This window comes from Phalacrocorax aristotelis, chromosome 17 (assembly GCF_949628215.1).
Source record: "Phalacrocorax aristotelis chromosome 17, bGulAri2.1, whole genome shotgun sequence".
Taxonomy (NCBI): domain Eukaryota; kingdom Metazoa; phylum Chordata; class Aves; order Suliformes; family Phalacrocoracidae; genus Phalacrocorax; species Phalacrocorax aristotelis.
Window position 1 is genome coordinate 5,748,796 of NC_134292.1, and position 15,695 is coordinate 5,764,490.

The following is a 15,695-nucleotide window of genomic DNA, read 5'->3' on the forward strand; positions in this document are numbered from 1 at the left end:
CTCCGTGAGCTCCCACATCACACAGGGATGTCATGCCGAGCCCAGCATCTCCTCCTGCTGCTGCCTCATCCCCCCGGGTGCCCTAAAGCCCACCCAACCCGCAAGCATGCCAACAGTCCCCCATCAGCCAGGGTTAATCTCAGCCTGCCGCGCTAACAAATAACGTGCCCATGCATTCCTACCCTGGCCATCACCGCAGCGTAAGGGGGCCAGAGAGCAATTTGGAGATCAGGCGGCTGTAGCCATTAATAATTAGCACTTAAACTTCAAAGGGTGATGCTGGCTTCCACAATAAAAACTCAGCACACCGAGGGATGGTGAGGAAGAACACTCCTGCGCCACAAGTGAGATCCAAAACGCAGGAGGTGAGAACAGCCCGTGGGGGGAACTGTGGAAGCGCTGGGATTAGACACAGCCTCCAAGCTTGCATCCCTGGCACCTCCTATGGCAGCAAACATGAAGGGGTGTTATGTGAGCACCGTATACGGCCATCCGAGAGCATCCCAAAGGCATCGCTAAGCCAGCCACCTCATGCCTTGCAATACCATTACATGACACTTGTCCTGTAGGAACAGGATGCACTTGATAAAGCCACTGGAGCTCAAGATGGAAGAGGTGATGCCTTCTGACACCAACAGAAACAAACACATCGCACAAGGTCAAACAGAGAAACACGCGCTCAACACGACGCAGGGGAGGCACGCGGATCCCCTGTTTGGCACCCAGAAGGTCCCTCTGCCCTGCCCGTGCCAGGTGAGTCGCTGAGCCAACAAGGTCTGATCGTGCCATGACAGAGGAAATTGCTTTTGCTTTAAGAAAACTCAACCCCTCCTGCGTTTATCAGTAATTCCTAATCTTAAGCCATCCTATCTCTTCCAGAGAAAGTAGAGACATAAACCTCAATGGAGGAAAAAAAAAAAAAAAGGGGAATTAAAGTCTGAAAACAAGAGACTCCCAATCTTCAACTGATTATATTTCTAGCCAAATAAAACCGGTTGTTTAATCCACTTGTTCAGACTGCTAAAACTAGCAGAACAGCAGAATATATCCCTTTCACATCAGAGGAAGCTCAACACACTTAAGCCAAACATCTTCCAGGTAAGGATAAAAAATACATACAAAAATGGAAAGAACCAGTGCTATAGCATTTCCATATGCCTGAACATAAAGCTTTGGAAATCACAGAATGATTCTGAGCAATGTAGAAGAAATGTAGAGCAAAGCCAAGGTCTCCAGTGGGCAAAATGGACAAAGCTCCATCCATGGACTCCAGCAGAGTTTTGTCTACTTAATCTATAAGTAAACTGGAGTCTCGGCTTCGAAGACCATCGGTGTTTTCATCTCCTGGCACCATCACTCAGCGTTACACCCAGCAAGAGCTTTGGCTGAAAGCACGGCCCTCCAGCCTGCCCCTCACACTCTTCACCGGTAACTATTCCCATCGCTGTAACACTTTCCTCAGCCCTGCACGAGCCCCTGACTACGACAGGGGCAGGATCAGGCCTCCCACAGGCTGCACCGGGACACGTTTCCCACCGCAGAAAAAGCCCACGGCTCTTCTCTCCCCTCGCAGGGCCATCGGGTACCACGCCAGGGCCAGCTCTTCCCAGCACCCGCTGAGCTGCAAACGCGCCTTCAGACCCAGGTGAGACCGTGGGCTCCAGCGACACCGAGTTATCGTTACCCCGTTCTGCTGCCGGCCCGAGGACGCGGGATGCCGGGGTGCCTCGGTGCTTACGGAGCCACTCTGCCTCCAAGGTACCACCCGGCGATGCTCGAGGCCAGCATCCTTGGACACTGCCCCGATGACACGGTGATGGCAAGGACGCACGTTAAACTCCTCCGTGGGGAGCGCGGCGCACACTGGGGATGCTGCGTGAAGGGTGCTTTGGGGGGCCAGTGCCAGCACCGGCCCCGCTGCTCCCCAGAACCACCAGTAACACCTGTAACACCACCGGGAGGGCACGGCTTTGGTGCACCTGCCCCGCCAGGCCCCAGCCCGGGGTCGGTACAGCCTCGGCACCCCCGCACCTGAGCCCTGCGTGGGGGTCACTGCCCGCCCCCAAGCCCCCTCCCCGAGCCCCAGCCCCGCACCGCGCACAAGGGGTTCCCGGGGGTCCCTCCTCCCGCCCCGCACGGCGGTCGCTGCGGGCGGAGGGGGCCGGGAAGCCGCCGCGCCCCGCCAGGGCGCCCCCGGCCGCGCCTTTGTCCGCCCGGCGTGGGGGGGGGGGCAGCCCTGTCCCGCTCCCCGCCAGAGCCCGCGGCCGGCGTCCCCCCCGCCCCGCCACGGACACGCGTGGGCCGCTCACCTGCGGGGCCGCTGCCCGCGGCTGCCGCCTCTTCCTCCTCTTCTTCCTCCTCCGCCGCCGCCGCCACCTCCTCCTCCTCTTCCTCCGGGGGCGGCGGCGGCGGAGCGCTGCCCCGGGCGGGCGCGGCGGTAGCGCGGGGCCGAGCGGGCGGAGCGGTGCCGGGGCTACCCTCGGCGGGGCCGCCGCTACCGCTGCCGGGCTCGGGGGGCGGCGCGGCGCTGGAGGGCAGCCCGGCGGCGGCGGCCAGGAGGGCGGCGAGGCAGAGCAGGGCGAGCCCGGGCGCGGTCCTCGGCCGGCGCCTCATGCTGCGGCGCGGCGCTCCGCCATTCATTCATTCATTCATTCACCCGTCCGTCCGTCCGTCCATCCAGGCGCTCCTTCACCCTCCGAGAGGGGCCGGGCGGCGGCTCCCTCCCGGCTCCCCCCGCCTCAGCCAGCCATGCCGCGCCGCTGCCGCTCCCAACGCCCCGCAGGCGGCTCCCGCCGCGCCGCGCCCCGGCCCGGCTGACAGACCCGTGCCCGCCCCGCCCCGCCCCACCGCCGCCCGCCAATCAGCTCCGCGCCCGCCCTTACCTGACGGCAAAGTTTGTGACTCTTAGTCTGCGGCGTAGCCAATCAGCGGCCGCCGGGGGCGGGCGGAGGGGCGGGGCGGAGCGGGGCGGGCGGGGCGGCATTGTGAGGGCGGGGCCAGCGCGGGGGGAGCGGGGCGGGCGTCACACGCCTTCCTGCTTTTATCTCGGTGGATGGCTGGGCTGTGGTTTTGATATACATATTTTTTAAAATGTATATTTTTATTATTTTTGTATATAATATAAAAATATATAGCATATAAAAACGTAATATTTTATTTTTTTTTATTAAATCCCCCCCAATTTCGCGCAACAAGGAGGATGGCGGCAGGACGCGCAGCGGGGCACAAAGCAGGCTGTCAGCTCCATCCCTGCCAGAGCCACGCTTCCTCCATGCACGAGTGCATGTCTCTGGGGGGCTCCAGCACGTCTGGGGGTGTCACTGTGCCCTCAGCACCCCCTCCCGTCCCCAAACCACCGCTGGCGGCCCCCCCTGCCCACCTCTGCCGCCTCCCCGTCCTGTCCCCACGCCCGCAGTAATGCTGCTCCCCTTTGTGCTCCTCGTCTTGGGGGCTGGAGTGATCTCCCACCCAGTGCGGGTGCAACCCAGGGACCAGCCATAAGGACAATGAAACCTGGGGGAGCACCCAGGCTGCCCCCACCCATGGTCCTGCTGGGCCGGGCACCGGGACTGACCTTGGCCAAATCCGCTCCCTCGTCCCCCGAGGAGCGATTGGCAGCGCAGCAGGGGGAGGAAGCGAGTGACACATATATTAATTATTTACGGTACCCAACTGGGTGATGGCTGGTTCACGGGCGTTGAAGCAAGACGCGGGCGTGCGCCGCCAGCCCTGTGTGGTGGGGAAAACGCTGCTCTGATCAACACAAAGGCACGTGGCTGCACGCCGGGAAGTGCCGGAGCAGCTGGGTGGGCCGTATGGAGCCATATGGGCAGTAACCACCCCTATGCATCCTGCTGCAGGAAGGGGCAGAGCAGGATGGTGCAGAGCACAGCGGGCACGGCGGCTCTCGGCTGCCCGTCCCTGCCCGTGGGTGTGTGGCACTGCCAGGTGAGCGTTTGCATCGACTCTTGTTCCTGCAGGAGCCGGTGGATGCTGACAAGTGTCAGGATCTCTTCAGGATTAGACAGCTCCACCTTCACACACCGCACCATCTAGGCAGCGAGTCCTTCTCTAGCGTAATATTTAGGGGTTGTCTACAAGGGAAACAAACGCTGCCTGGCGTAGCTGCTGTCGGCTAATTGTCCTGCAATAACTCACTACTCTTTCCCCCATACCCATTCCCTTCTCAGAAATAAATGGGACTTTATTCCCGCATAATAATATAATTATTATTCCCCAGCAGCTATGCTGCATCATTTCTCCCACGGAGACAAACCCTTCTGAGATTTGCTCTTTATAATCGTCGTCAGCCTGTCATTCCCCACAGGGACCGAAGAGTCCCTCCGATCAGGGGGAATACAGCTGGCAGAGAGGGAGGAGGGTTTGCTGATCAAGTCTCTCCTCCAGCGATTCACACAAGGTTATTGTCTGTGGGAATGGGAAGGAAGAAGCTGAGCAGAGGAGCGATTGTTAAAGAAAGAGTTGTCTGGAACAAAGAAATTCCTTAGTTTTAAATAAAAGCTGTGCAGCCTCAGCAGCCAAAGGAAGGACCCTGTGCCTGTCTCCCAGCTCAGGGATGCTCCCCGCGGGGGCATGAGAGCCTGCACAGCGCAGGCTGCTGGATCTCCTTATCTGGTTTCCAAAATATCATATTCTCCCTTTCTGCTTGGGAGGAGCAGTTAAGCACATCACAACCTTTCATCTCTTTATCCTCAGGAATCCCTGTGCTGTCACCCCGACACAGGAGGGAGCCAGGAAGATCCTGCCTGGGTCAGGCGTCCACGGGGCATCCTTATCCCAGCAGGGCCTGTGAAGAGCATTTCTGCACATCTGGCCCAGCTTATTTCAGTGCTCACTTATCATAAGGATCATTATAAAGAGCTGCAGAAATACAGTTGACTGTCTCTGCTGCGTTGGTGGTTCGCACAACCCAGAGCCTCCGTGGTGACGCCGCGTCCCGGTGGCAGCAGGGGTGGGAACCCCTGGGGCTGAATTCCCGCCTTCTGGAAATCGCCACCGACCCCCCAGGCTGTGAGTCCCCGCAGCGAGGGCTGGGCGAAGGCTGTGAAAAACGCTGGGAAAAGGCTGTAGAAGATGCTGGGCGATGGGGATGGAGGATCCCGGCGGCTGTCCCAGGCCCTGTACAGGGATAGCTTCAGCAGGACTCACCGCTCCCCCTGTTGATGTCACATATAGTTGCAAGAGCTCCACACCCCTGAACACCAGACCCAAACCATCCCCGGTAGGACCCCGAAAAACAAGTGCCCGAAAAGCCACTGGTCGCTTTCGAGGGCGTTCAGCCGGGATGCGAAGGGCACAGGGCAGACCTGCGCGGGCGCCGCGCCTCCGAAATGTTCACGCTTGCTTTCTTTTTATGTTTTCCGTTTGCAGTGAGGAGGTGAGAACTGCACGTTGGAGCAGGATGGATCCTCGGGGAACAAGGAGGGCTGACACAGAGCCCAGGTTGCGAGCAGGCAGCCTAGCAGCCTTCATGCCTGCTTTTTTCATAAGTTTTTAACGGTATCAACATCCTCCCCGGAATTGTTCCTATTCCATCAAATCAGCAAGATTTTCTTCCCCAGTGGAAAGTTTCCATCAGATATTTAGCAACCAGCTCTTTCTCTGACCTATTTGAAAGCCCCAAGCCACTCTCTCTACCACCCACTGCTTGAAAGCTTTGATAATTCAATGAGATGTTAATTCTGACACCCAGCATAACTCATGATACAGAAACTTCTTTTTTTTTTAATTACCATTAATTGCAATGCAGGAGTAATGAATCCCCTCCGCAGACTTAGCTTTCAAAGCACCCAGCAGCATTTTGCTGCACAACTCCAATTAAGTCAACACTTATTAGGTGGTTTTTGACGATCCTGAGCGCTCTGGGGTAGGCAGAGCCCAGAAACGCCGAGGCTGCACAAATCTGCCGCAGGGACCAGAGAGCAAAGCTAAACTGCAGCCTGGCCAGCACGTGTAGGTGCTAGCATGCGGCTGCTTAAAAAGCACGCTGCAAAAGGGCACTGTCAGTTTTAAGCACGTCATGATCATCTTTTAGGGTGAAATTATACTCTAAATGCAAAGGATTATTAGTGAGACCCCACGTGCTGTATCAGGGCACACAGCCTGAGCTGCACCCAGTGCTGGATGCTTTTCCACCTGCACTTAAGAGCTCAAACAGTGGGTCTGTGCAGGACTCGCCCCTGAGGAGGCTGCCCTCCCCTCCCTTTGCAGAGCCCTATCAAGCATTGCCCTAATTTAATGGAGATCAATATATTCTTTAGGCTGCACTTCTTCAGTGAGTATTTTCATTATTCCACATGCACATTTATCATTTGTTTAAATCATCAGATAAAGAGTGGCTGAGAGTCAAAATCCCCAGGAGCATCTCTGCGAACCCGTGCATGAAATGCAGGAGCTGACTTAAAACACAAGCAGAAGTCATGGCTTTATTTTCACTGCTGGAGCCAAGTAAATAACATGTGTGGTGGGAAGCAAATAATTTTTAAAAATCTTTCTGTTTTCATGACCAGGCCAACATTAGCAACAAGAAGGCAACAGTTAGAGTGCAGAGCTCTGAGTCTTCATCTCTTTCTCCATGTATTTTAAAAATAAAACACCTTCCGTGTGCTTGTTCTGAAATGGCAGCCTTGCCTTAGCTGAAGTACATGCGTTGCCTACATTTATCCTCTGATTTGAATATAAATGAAAGCGAGTGAATTAAAAACGGAGCCTGGAGAGCCGTCTCTGCAGGTGCATGGCTGCTGGTGGCGGAGCTTGATGGGCAGAGGCCAGGAGCCCCACCTTGGTACACAGAAAGAGCATCCTCAGCATCACCAAGCCTCCATGAGCTGACAAATTCCTCGTCCTTTGGGGTCCAGTTGCTGTCCCCAGTGTGCTCAGGGGGAATTTACCCATGCATGTGACTCCGAAATAATAATGCTCTTTTACAAGTGCCTTTGGCTGGCTGCTCTTGGCATGAGCCCCATCGCTGCAGAGCGGTGCTCGGTGTCCCTCCCTCCCTCCGACTCTGTGCAAAACCCCCCAGGCGGAGCCTCATCCCAGCTCCCGGCTGCAGCTGGGAAGGGGCATCCCTTTGCCCTGGCCACGAGCCACCCCGCAGCCTCCGCAGGCCTCACGCACCTTTTCTTTTTCTTTTTTTTTTAATGAAAAAAACGCAGTGATGAAATAGCAAATGTCTGGCCTTTTTCTTCAACTTCCCAGACAGCAGCAAAAGTCACGTCCCAGGCCAATGGGGCTGCAAAATGCCACGCGCCGCAGCAGCCGCCGCTCCTACCGTGAGCATAAACAAACCCAGCGATAGCACAGGTCTGTCGTCGTTTCAAATAAATGCCATTAGCAGCCAGACCTCCCGCTCTTGCAGGGGGTGAATGTCGGCAGCAGGGAGCGGGATGCAGTGGTGGTATGTGCACTGCTAATAGGTCCCAATTCTGCACACACTTAAAAAACAGCTTAACTTTAAGCACTTCGAGGTCATACAAATGTAAGGCTAAGCTCCTTTTCATGACAAAACGTCCTACAAATGCAAAAGACGAAATAAATTGGCTACTGCATATGTTTATCGCTGCCTTCCAAGAGGTCAGATCAAAAGGGTTGAGCAGGGAACGACAGGCTCTGTGCTGCTGACTCTGATCACTCAGAAACCACAATTTCTCTTCCGCGGGCAATTGTGGCACTTTAAAATCTGGTTTTATCTCCATTTGTCCTATTTGTCCTATTGCCCATCCCAGATTTCCCAGAGAAAGTTTTCAGAGGCGTTGAAGGAGAGCGATTGCATTTGCCATGTTAATTGAAGCACGGCAGCAGAGGAGGGTGCCTCGGGCGCAGCTGGAGCGCAGGGTTGCGTGCAGCCTGCCAGGGTGCAACCCGGGAGCCAGCAGTTCGCGCACACGGGAGATTGAAATGAAATTAACCTGAGTGGTAACATCAAAACTAAAGCGAGCAATTTGTTGAAATGAAATGCTTTGGAAAAAAAAAAATTATCTTCTGGAGGTCAAAATGAACAGTTCAGATTTTTCTCCCTGCCAATAATTTCCTACGTGTTCCCACAAAATGGTTTGATTTCAGCAAAACCATGCTTTCCAGTAAAAATCACTTCCACTGAAATCCTTTCTAGCCTTCTCACTGCCAAAAGAGCTTTGCCTGCAGCTGAGCTCCCCACAGAGCTGCCAACGGGGGCAAGACCCCCGGGGCTGGTCTGTGCCTGGGGGTGCCGGCCCCCATGCATCTCTTGGAGATGGTGCCTCTCGGCTGACCCGGAGAAGTTGGGTCTGGCTGCAGTCACACCCACAGGCACCCACGGGCAGCTGCTTCTGGCTCCCACCCGCAGATTTCCCTTCCTACTCCCCTCTTGCTCACACATGCTCACACATACCTTCCTTGTCGCACACCCCAGCTGATTCTCTCTCCACCGCACACACCATGCTTCACACCCAGACGTTTTCTCTTGCCTCTGACACAGCCTGAAGCAAGCATCCATATTTTCCCTCTCCAACACAGCCCCCCCAGCCCCCAGCATCGCCCTGGGCCCCTCTCCCCAGTCCCTGGCTCCAGGGATGCTGCCCTCCTGACTTGGAGGGTCATCACTCCATAGCAGCTGCTTTCTGCTCCCCTTTTTATTTCTATTTCTGTGAATGTGGGGCACAAAACAGGGACAACCCTGCCACTCGGTAGGAGCAAAGGAGCATCCCTTCAAATAAGATTTAGAAAAGCAGTGTGGGAAGGGTTTCCGTACTGCACATCCACAGAAGAGAACAGCAAATCCTCTCGTCGTTTGACAACAGATCGTGGAGGCAAGTGCTTGAGCATGAGACACTGAGCTACCAGGGATTATACAATTCCTTTGAAAAAGGGCTTTTCTTCTAGATCCCTTTAGCAAATCTCCTGTTAGTACCCACCCCAAAGCACTGGTAACGCTTCCAATCTCTCCTGCTTTCTGCCACGGACATACATTCGCCTTTCACTCCAGGGCTCGGGTCTTTTCATTGAATATTGAAAGCGCGTTATTGCCTGGGACGTGGGGTGGGAGGGGATAAGGGACTGAGGGGCCTGTCCAAATTAAACAGCTATTTCCACATTACCTAATGCAGGGGACTGGCCACACTGAGCCATGTACTGTCCCCAGGGCCCAAGCTCCCTCCCCAAACACTCAAGGCCAATTCTGGTATTTGACTGTTTCCACGCGTCTGTTTTAATGAATCCCCGAGAGGCTCCGGCAAGGCTGGGGCTTGTCCCGGCTGGCGGCAGGGACTGTCGCCGCAGCATCGCACAAGGAGCGGGGCCCGGGGATGCGGCTGGAGTCGGGAGCAGGCTGGACCAAAGCCCAGCTAAGTGCAGCATTTGCGATGAGACGCTGTCAGCATTTGACCATTTCAGCTGCCAAACCCTGCACCCCCCGCACGATTTAGGAAAGTCTTGGTGAGAATGCAGGACAAAAGGTCCCTTATATTCACCGAGGTGCAGGTGGGACGTTTAGTGGCCGCTTCGGCTCTCCCTGAACAATCCATCAGCTGACAAAGCAAGAGCTCTTATTTCTGCTGCTCCATCAAGGGCTCAGGACTGAGCCTCATCGCCACAAGGAGGCCACAGCCGAGCACCGCCACATTCCAAAATCCAGCCGTGCCTTTGGTGAACCGGCTGCTCTCAGCACATCCCAAAATCCGACCGTGCCCAGCTGTTCTCAGCTGCCAGGAGCAGGGGCATGGGGGCTGGGGTGGATGTAAGGAGCCTGGGAGCAGGCAGTGCTGTCGGCTGCGTCGGTGGGAACAGGGCCAGGCACGGCAGCGAGAGCGGGAGCACAGAGGAAGGGGCCTTCCTATTGTCCCGGACAAAAGACCAGATGTGCGCCCAGGGTAGGGGAGATCCCACCCTCCGAAAGCCAGATCTGGCGTTTCCATTCGGAAGGGCCTCAAGGCTCTCATTACGAGTACGTTCTGCACCAGCACAGCTAAACCCCTTCTTAAACTGATTTCATTAATTCGGGACAGCTACTCGTTCACCCACTTACAGTGAGTTATTCTGACCGGCCGTACCCCAGCCAGCTGCTCCACACCTGCAGAGGTTTGTGCAAGGGGGTTGCTTTTGCTTGTCTCTGATTTTTTTTTCTTAAAAGCCAATAAGCAAAATAAAGCCCCATGATGGATTTCTTTCCTTTCCTTTCTTGACTACATCCTTGCTCCCCAGTTAATGTCCTTCATTAGTCCTGCTCAGAAGCCTGGTGGATAAGACCAAACATACGTGCTAATACATCCTTTTGGATGCCACACAATGCTGAGTGTACCCATACAATCATTGTAACCCAAGAATCTCCACATTAAGCCCTAGCCATTAAGCACTAACTTGTGCCTTAGCTAACACGACTTCAGAAAAGACCCCAGTTTTCATTTCAAGACACCAAGAATGAAAAAATGATTTTCCTTTGGATTTGGTCCAAAATATTGGAATTGTTGGTTTTGTTTTTAACAACGAAGGTGATTAATTTCCAGTTTGACTTCATCTGGCTCTTGCTTCCAGCCATCCCTTCATGTTTTTCCCCCCTGCTAGATTACAGGACCTGCAATGCCCGCTTTTTTCTCCCTATGAAGGTATTTATACACTGTCATCAAGTCACCTCTCAACCTCTTTTTTTAATAATGCAAACAGATGGAGGTCTTTAAGTTCTCCCCCCTTTAAGGCCATTTCTTCAGTCCTTCAATCATTTTTGTAGCTCTTTTCAGCACTCTCCAACACCCTCTCTTAAATGCAGACACCTGAACTGGATGTAAAATTCTCAAATCACTCTCCCCAGGCCCATAAAAACGTAAAATCCTCTCCCAGCTCCTACTCACCATTTCCTTCCTCATGTATCCAAGAACCTCATTCAGTCTTTTGAATGAAACATCACACATTGCCAGGAAGCTCCCACAGAGCTGGTGCCCCACTACAACCCTGCCTCGAGTCCTCATACAGAACCAAACCAGCCCAAAGTATCCCTTTTGCAAAGGCTGGAGCTCCTTCTTCCTTTCTAGATGTTCCTCACTGAACTGCTCCAATTTCACATGTATTCAGGCCATAATAGTGTCTTTTGGTCTCTTGCTGTCAGCGCATGGTTTGCTAAATGCTGGATACTGACCTGTAACCTAGGAAAAGGGAGATTTTTTTTGCATCAGATGTTACAATTTCCCTGTTGTCCCTTTTCTCCTGTTCCCTGTCATCAGCACTCCTGAGCTGTGGTGCTCAAGGGTGGCAGACGTCCATCCACTGCTGGGGTCAAGTCTGAAGACCCTTGCAGAGCGGAGGATTGAGCCAGCTGGCCACAGCTGGGTCATATCCAGGAATTATATGAGCTGCCATTACCTTGAACGTGTGCTGGGCAACACGGTGACAGCGCTGGGGGGCACGGCTGGCAGCCAGGGTAGCCCCGAGCTCATGCCATCTCCCCGGGCGCGTTGCAGAACAGATTAGCACTGATAAAAAGGAGAGATTTTCAGTGTGGGCACCCGGTGTGGGCAAGCTCTTCTGAGCAATGCAGCTCCCACCCCCCTTCTGGGAGCTGAAATATCTGAAACTCTTCTCCCTTTCTTTTCCTTTCCCGGTTCAGCATTGCAGCTATAGTGTATACACACACTTTCCCACCTGGGAACAACTGTTCATCAGCATCCTTTAGGCTGCAAGCAGCACAGTCACTTATAGGCAGTATCATGGGACAGTTTTAAAGAAATCTAAATAACATGCTGATAAAAAATGCTTCTTGCTGGAGAGCTGCTGACAATTCCCTCCTCTTTAACCAGCAGGTGATTTCTCTGTGGCAAACACCACTTTTGTGGGAGGAAGATGTTGTTTCCACTGGGAAATAGCTAAATTCTCGGGAAGCGATGCGAGGCTTGGCCTGCATCCATCCCCCGATGTGGATGGGCCGCGGGGTGGGCAGGGGGAGGCAGGCGGAGATGGCAGCAGCCGACCGCTGCATGTCAGTGTTGCTCCACGCAGCGCGCACAGCTGTGCAACATCTGCCTCCTGCCCTGGAGCGAATGTGATATCACCTAAAGCACTGCATTACTGGGGGGATTGAGGCTCTGAGGATGATGTGACAGCACCTCCCGGACACGGGGACAGTCCTGTGTGTGTGGCACAACTGGCCAATGGTGCCCAGCTCCTGCTGAGGGCTCAAGGGGAGGGAATTACATCCCCAGTCCAGGAGAGTGTGTCTGGCCAGCAAGCAGGTACCCAGGGGAGGGTGGCCCTGGGCTGCAGGGACACATCTCACCCCGCTCCTGAGCCCCATGCAAAGCACAGAACCCCCCGAAATCCCACCATGGGATCTAGTTCAGCATAGTTGCAAGGATAAAGGATGACATAACATTCCCACTCCTGGTTTCTCTAGGGGCCAGGTTCAGAAGTCAAAGGCAGCCTAGCCCTGGGCAGGCGTGCTCCAGACATCACCCTTGTTCCCAGTGCTGTGCTGGTGTAACCCCACCAAACAGCAGTGCCAGGACCTGTGGGTCTGCTGCTGGGCTCCCAAGTGTGGCAGCCTCCCCGCACGGCTCAGCCGATGCCTGGGGCAGAAGGGCAGAGCATCCCACTGGGACGGCGCATGGCTCCCCACGAGAACCTTCCCATAATGCAGAAGAGAGACAAAATCTCTATGTGATTAAGATCTCGCTGTGTGAATCTCTGTGTGTGTGCCGGAGTTAGTGGTGAGGGGTGCTCAAACCTCCATACCAGCCTCATGCAGCTCTTGCTGAATGCAGTAGTAAGCCCTGCTTTTGACACCCCCCCCCATCCCCTCCAGGTCCTGCTGGAGAAGAAATCTGTAATTTGGGGCCTGCATTTTCCTTCCATTGCCTTGGTAACTTATTTCCTTGTTGTGTCCATTACCTCAAAGAAATATATGTTAAAGGTGTGAGGAGGAAGGTGAAAAGTGGCGTGGCCACCGGAGGAAATGTGTTGTCCTGGGAACGCAACATTCTTCCCACCCACGGGCTCATGTCTGTGATTAACCATGCAGGCAGCCAGGGCAGACCCACGGTGTCATGAAAAGGGAAACCAAAGACAACCATTTTGCTCTGATTTAGTGGAATAACAGTACTGACGGTGCCTCACACAAAGGTAGAAGGGGAGCTGGATTTATGTGGTGGAAACTCAGCTGTCCGGGAGCGAACAAAGCTCTTGTTGACTTTGGGGGCAGAAGGGGCTGTTGAACTCAAAGGCTGCAGATTTTTTGGCTGCATGCCCAAGCCCTACAAACAGCCAGGAGGGCCTGTCCAGGTGTTTCACAAGGCTTGAAGTGAGTCAGTTCAGCTCAGGAGATGTCCTCCTGCTCCGTTCAGAAAATCCAGCATTGGGCTCTGAAGGAGAAGCCATCCTCTAGATCAGCAACACTTCTTCATGCTTCGTTTCCTCATCTCCAATAAAGGACGGGGTGGGAGACTTTCCAGCCTTAGGGGGAGGTCCTGAAGATTGATCTGCCAAATCTCTCAGTGGCAGCACTTCCCTAACATCTGCCCCAATCAGATCCCCGGTGCCTGCAGACCCGGCAGGTGAGATCAGCCCCGCAGCATCCCCAGGGTGAGCTCCTGGGAGCAGCCGGACAGTGCGAGACAGCAGCCACCACAGCAGGGCAAAGGGACAAGGGCATGGATTCAGGGGAATGACCAGGAACTTCCAGCTAAATAGCTTTGGGCTTTTTCATGGGTAAATTTACGTTTAGCGTTAGAGCTTGTTATATGGCATCATTTGTTGCAGAGGAAGGACAGCAGCCGGGAGAGACATTGCCCTAGAGAGAAAGTGTCATGATGGCCCATCACACTCAGCCACACAGGCTGTGCTAGAAGAGGGTTAATCCGCTTTTTTTTTCTTTCCAACTCATTTGCTAGTACAGTATCCACAAAACGTTGCTGTGCTCCAAGGAGATGACAGGACAAATCCTGGCTCACTTCGGGCCTGAACCCAACAGGGAGCAATCAAGCTGGAGCGGTGAAGGCAGCAGTGATTCGTGACCCTGTTCTGGTCAGCCCAAGAGGCTCCGTGACCCTCTAGGGAGGCACCGGGGCAGATTACTCACACCACAAGTATGAGCAAGCAGGGAAGGGTGGCCGTGTAAGGCTGCACGGTGGAGCTAGAGGCTGAAGGCAGAGACATGGAGAGCCCCTCAGCGTGTGCAGTGCCCCATACATTGCCCAGCGCCGGCAGCACCCAGGACCCCAAAGCCTCGTCAGCAAATGCGTGATGGGCAAGACTGCAGAAAATTAAGCCCTGGGTGTGTTATCCTGCAAGCCTTCTTCACCCGGACCCTTGATGAGCTTGACCTGCATGAATCCTGCAAATATCAGCTTTGCAGCTAGGAATTAACTTGCAGACTGCCTTACAGGTGCTAGGGAGCTAACAGGAGGCCCCAGTCTCACAGCTACTGGAGTACTGGTGTGGTTTTGAGGATCAGGCCCATATTTTGGCTGCAGCTTGGCTCACGGCACTCTCTAAGCTGGACCTGAGCTTCCCCTCCCTCACTTTGTACTACATGGATGTTTCTGTGCAGCAGAGATTTGCTGAGTGACTCTGACATAAACTTGGGAAATATTCCCTCAGCCAGGACGTTATATAAAGTGCATTCTCTAAGATGCATGATTTCTCTGTTGGCACCGTCGTGCCTGTGCAAGGAATATCCATGGTGATGGTGCCCACGGCATCTTGCCTGTATCACCTGCAAACAGCAGAAATGCAGCTCTGATTTAAATAGGTGCAGGTTCTTGGAAAAACCACTTAAACAGAGTCATTATTCTGTTAGACAATGGAAGTGTGTCAAAACGAAAACATCAAAAGATCACAGCTATTTGACAGAAATATAATTTTAGGGATAGAAAGAGAAACACATTGCTCCTACTGAGTCAGAACATCCTCTCCCCAAACTTTTGGAATAAGTTATCTTGAGTTTTTCCACTTTGAAACGATTTTTAATATCTAATTTTAGAATATAAAATAAATCATGATACCAAAACTGTTTTCAATTATTAAAATCTGTTTGACCTGCACAAAATACTTTTTCCAGCATAACTCTCACAGAGAATTTTGAACCTTTCCAATGTCTCTTCCGTCTAGAAGAAAAGTCCCCACCAGATCCCCGATGCCCAACCAGTCTGTCCACAGCAGACACGGAGAAGGTGTATGAACACAACCAACAGAGCATTACATTGAAATCCTCTGGCTCAGCTATCAAGACTTCATCCTGAGAAGACTAAGATGTGATGAAATTCACCCTTGTTATGAGAAACAGCACGGGGCACAGGAGTTAATTTATTCTTTAGAGCATACAAGGTACTGAGGTCTTGGATGGGTGGCAGCACAAGGGTCATCGTCAGCTGTTCACCTGGAGGGGAAATCTTGGCTCAGAAGTGGCTTTTATTGCCATAAAATGTCTCCAGTACCTTGTGCTTGAAGCAAAACCTCCTAAAATGTGGATTCTTTGTGACGCTGTCACAAATTTCCTCTGTCACTTCAGAAAGTCATTTAACCTGGCTGCCCAGCCACACGGTGAGATGGGCATGGGAGAGAAGTGGATGCTATTTCCAAAGGTCAAGTGGGTGCTGTGAACCTGCCGGGGGGTAGGCTTCGCCCTCTTCGCCAACCAAAACACTTATCAAAGTCACTAATGTGAAGAGCAGTCCCACAGTGCCAAGAACCTCAGCTTCATGGACAGGTAAAAA

At 53.6% G+C, this 15,695-nt stretch overlaps 1 protein-coding gene across 1 annotated transcript in view; it reads right to left on the reverse strand.

Annotated features, from left to right (window-relative positions):
• The window catches only part of MEGF9 (multiple EGF like domains 9), a 55,400-nt gene extending 52,669 nt beyond the window's left edge, over positions 1–2,731 (reverse strand). The window contains exon 1 of the mRNA XM_075112263.1: positions 2,310–2,731. Within this exon, the coding sequence (XP_074968364.1) occupies positions 2,310–2,640 (331 nt within the window). The 5' untranslated portion in view covers positions 2,641–2,731. The remainder of the gene's footprint in view (positions 1–2,309) is intronic.
• Between the last annotated feature and the right edge of the window lie 12,964 nt (positions 2,732–15,695).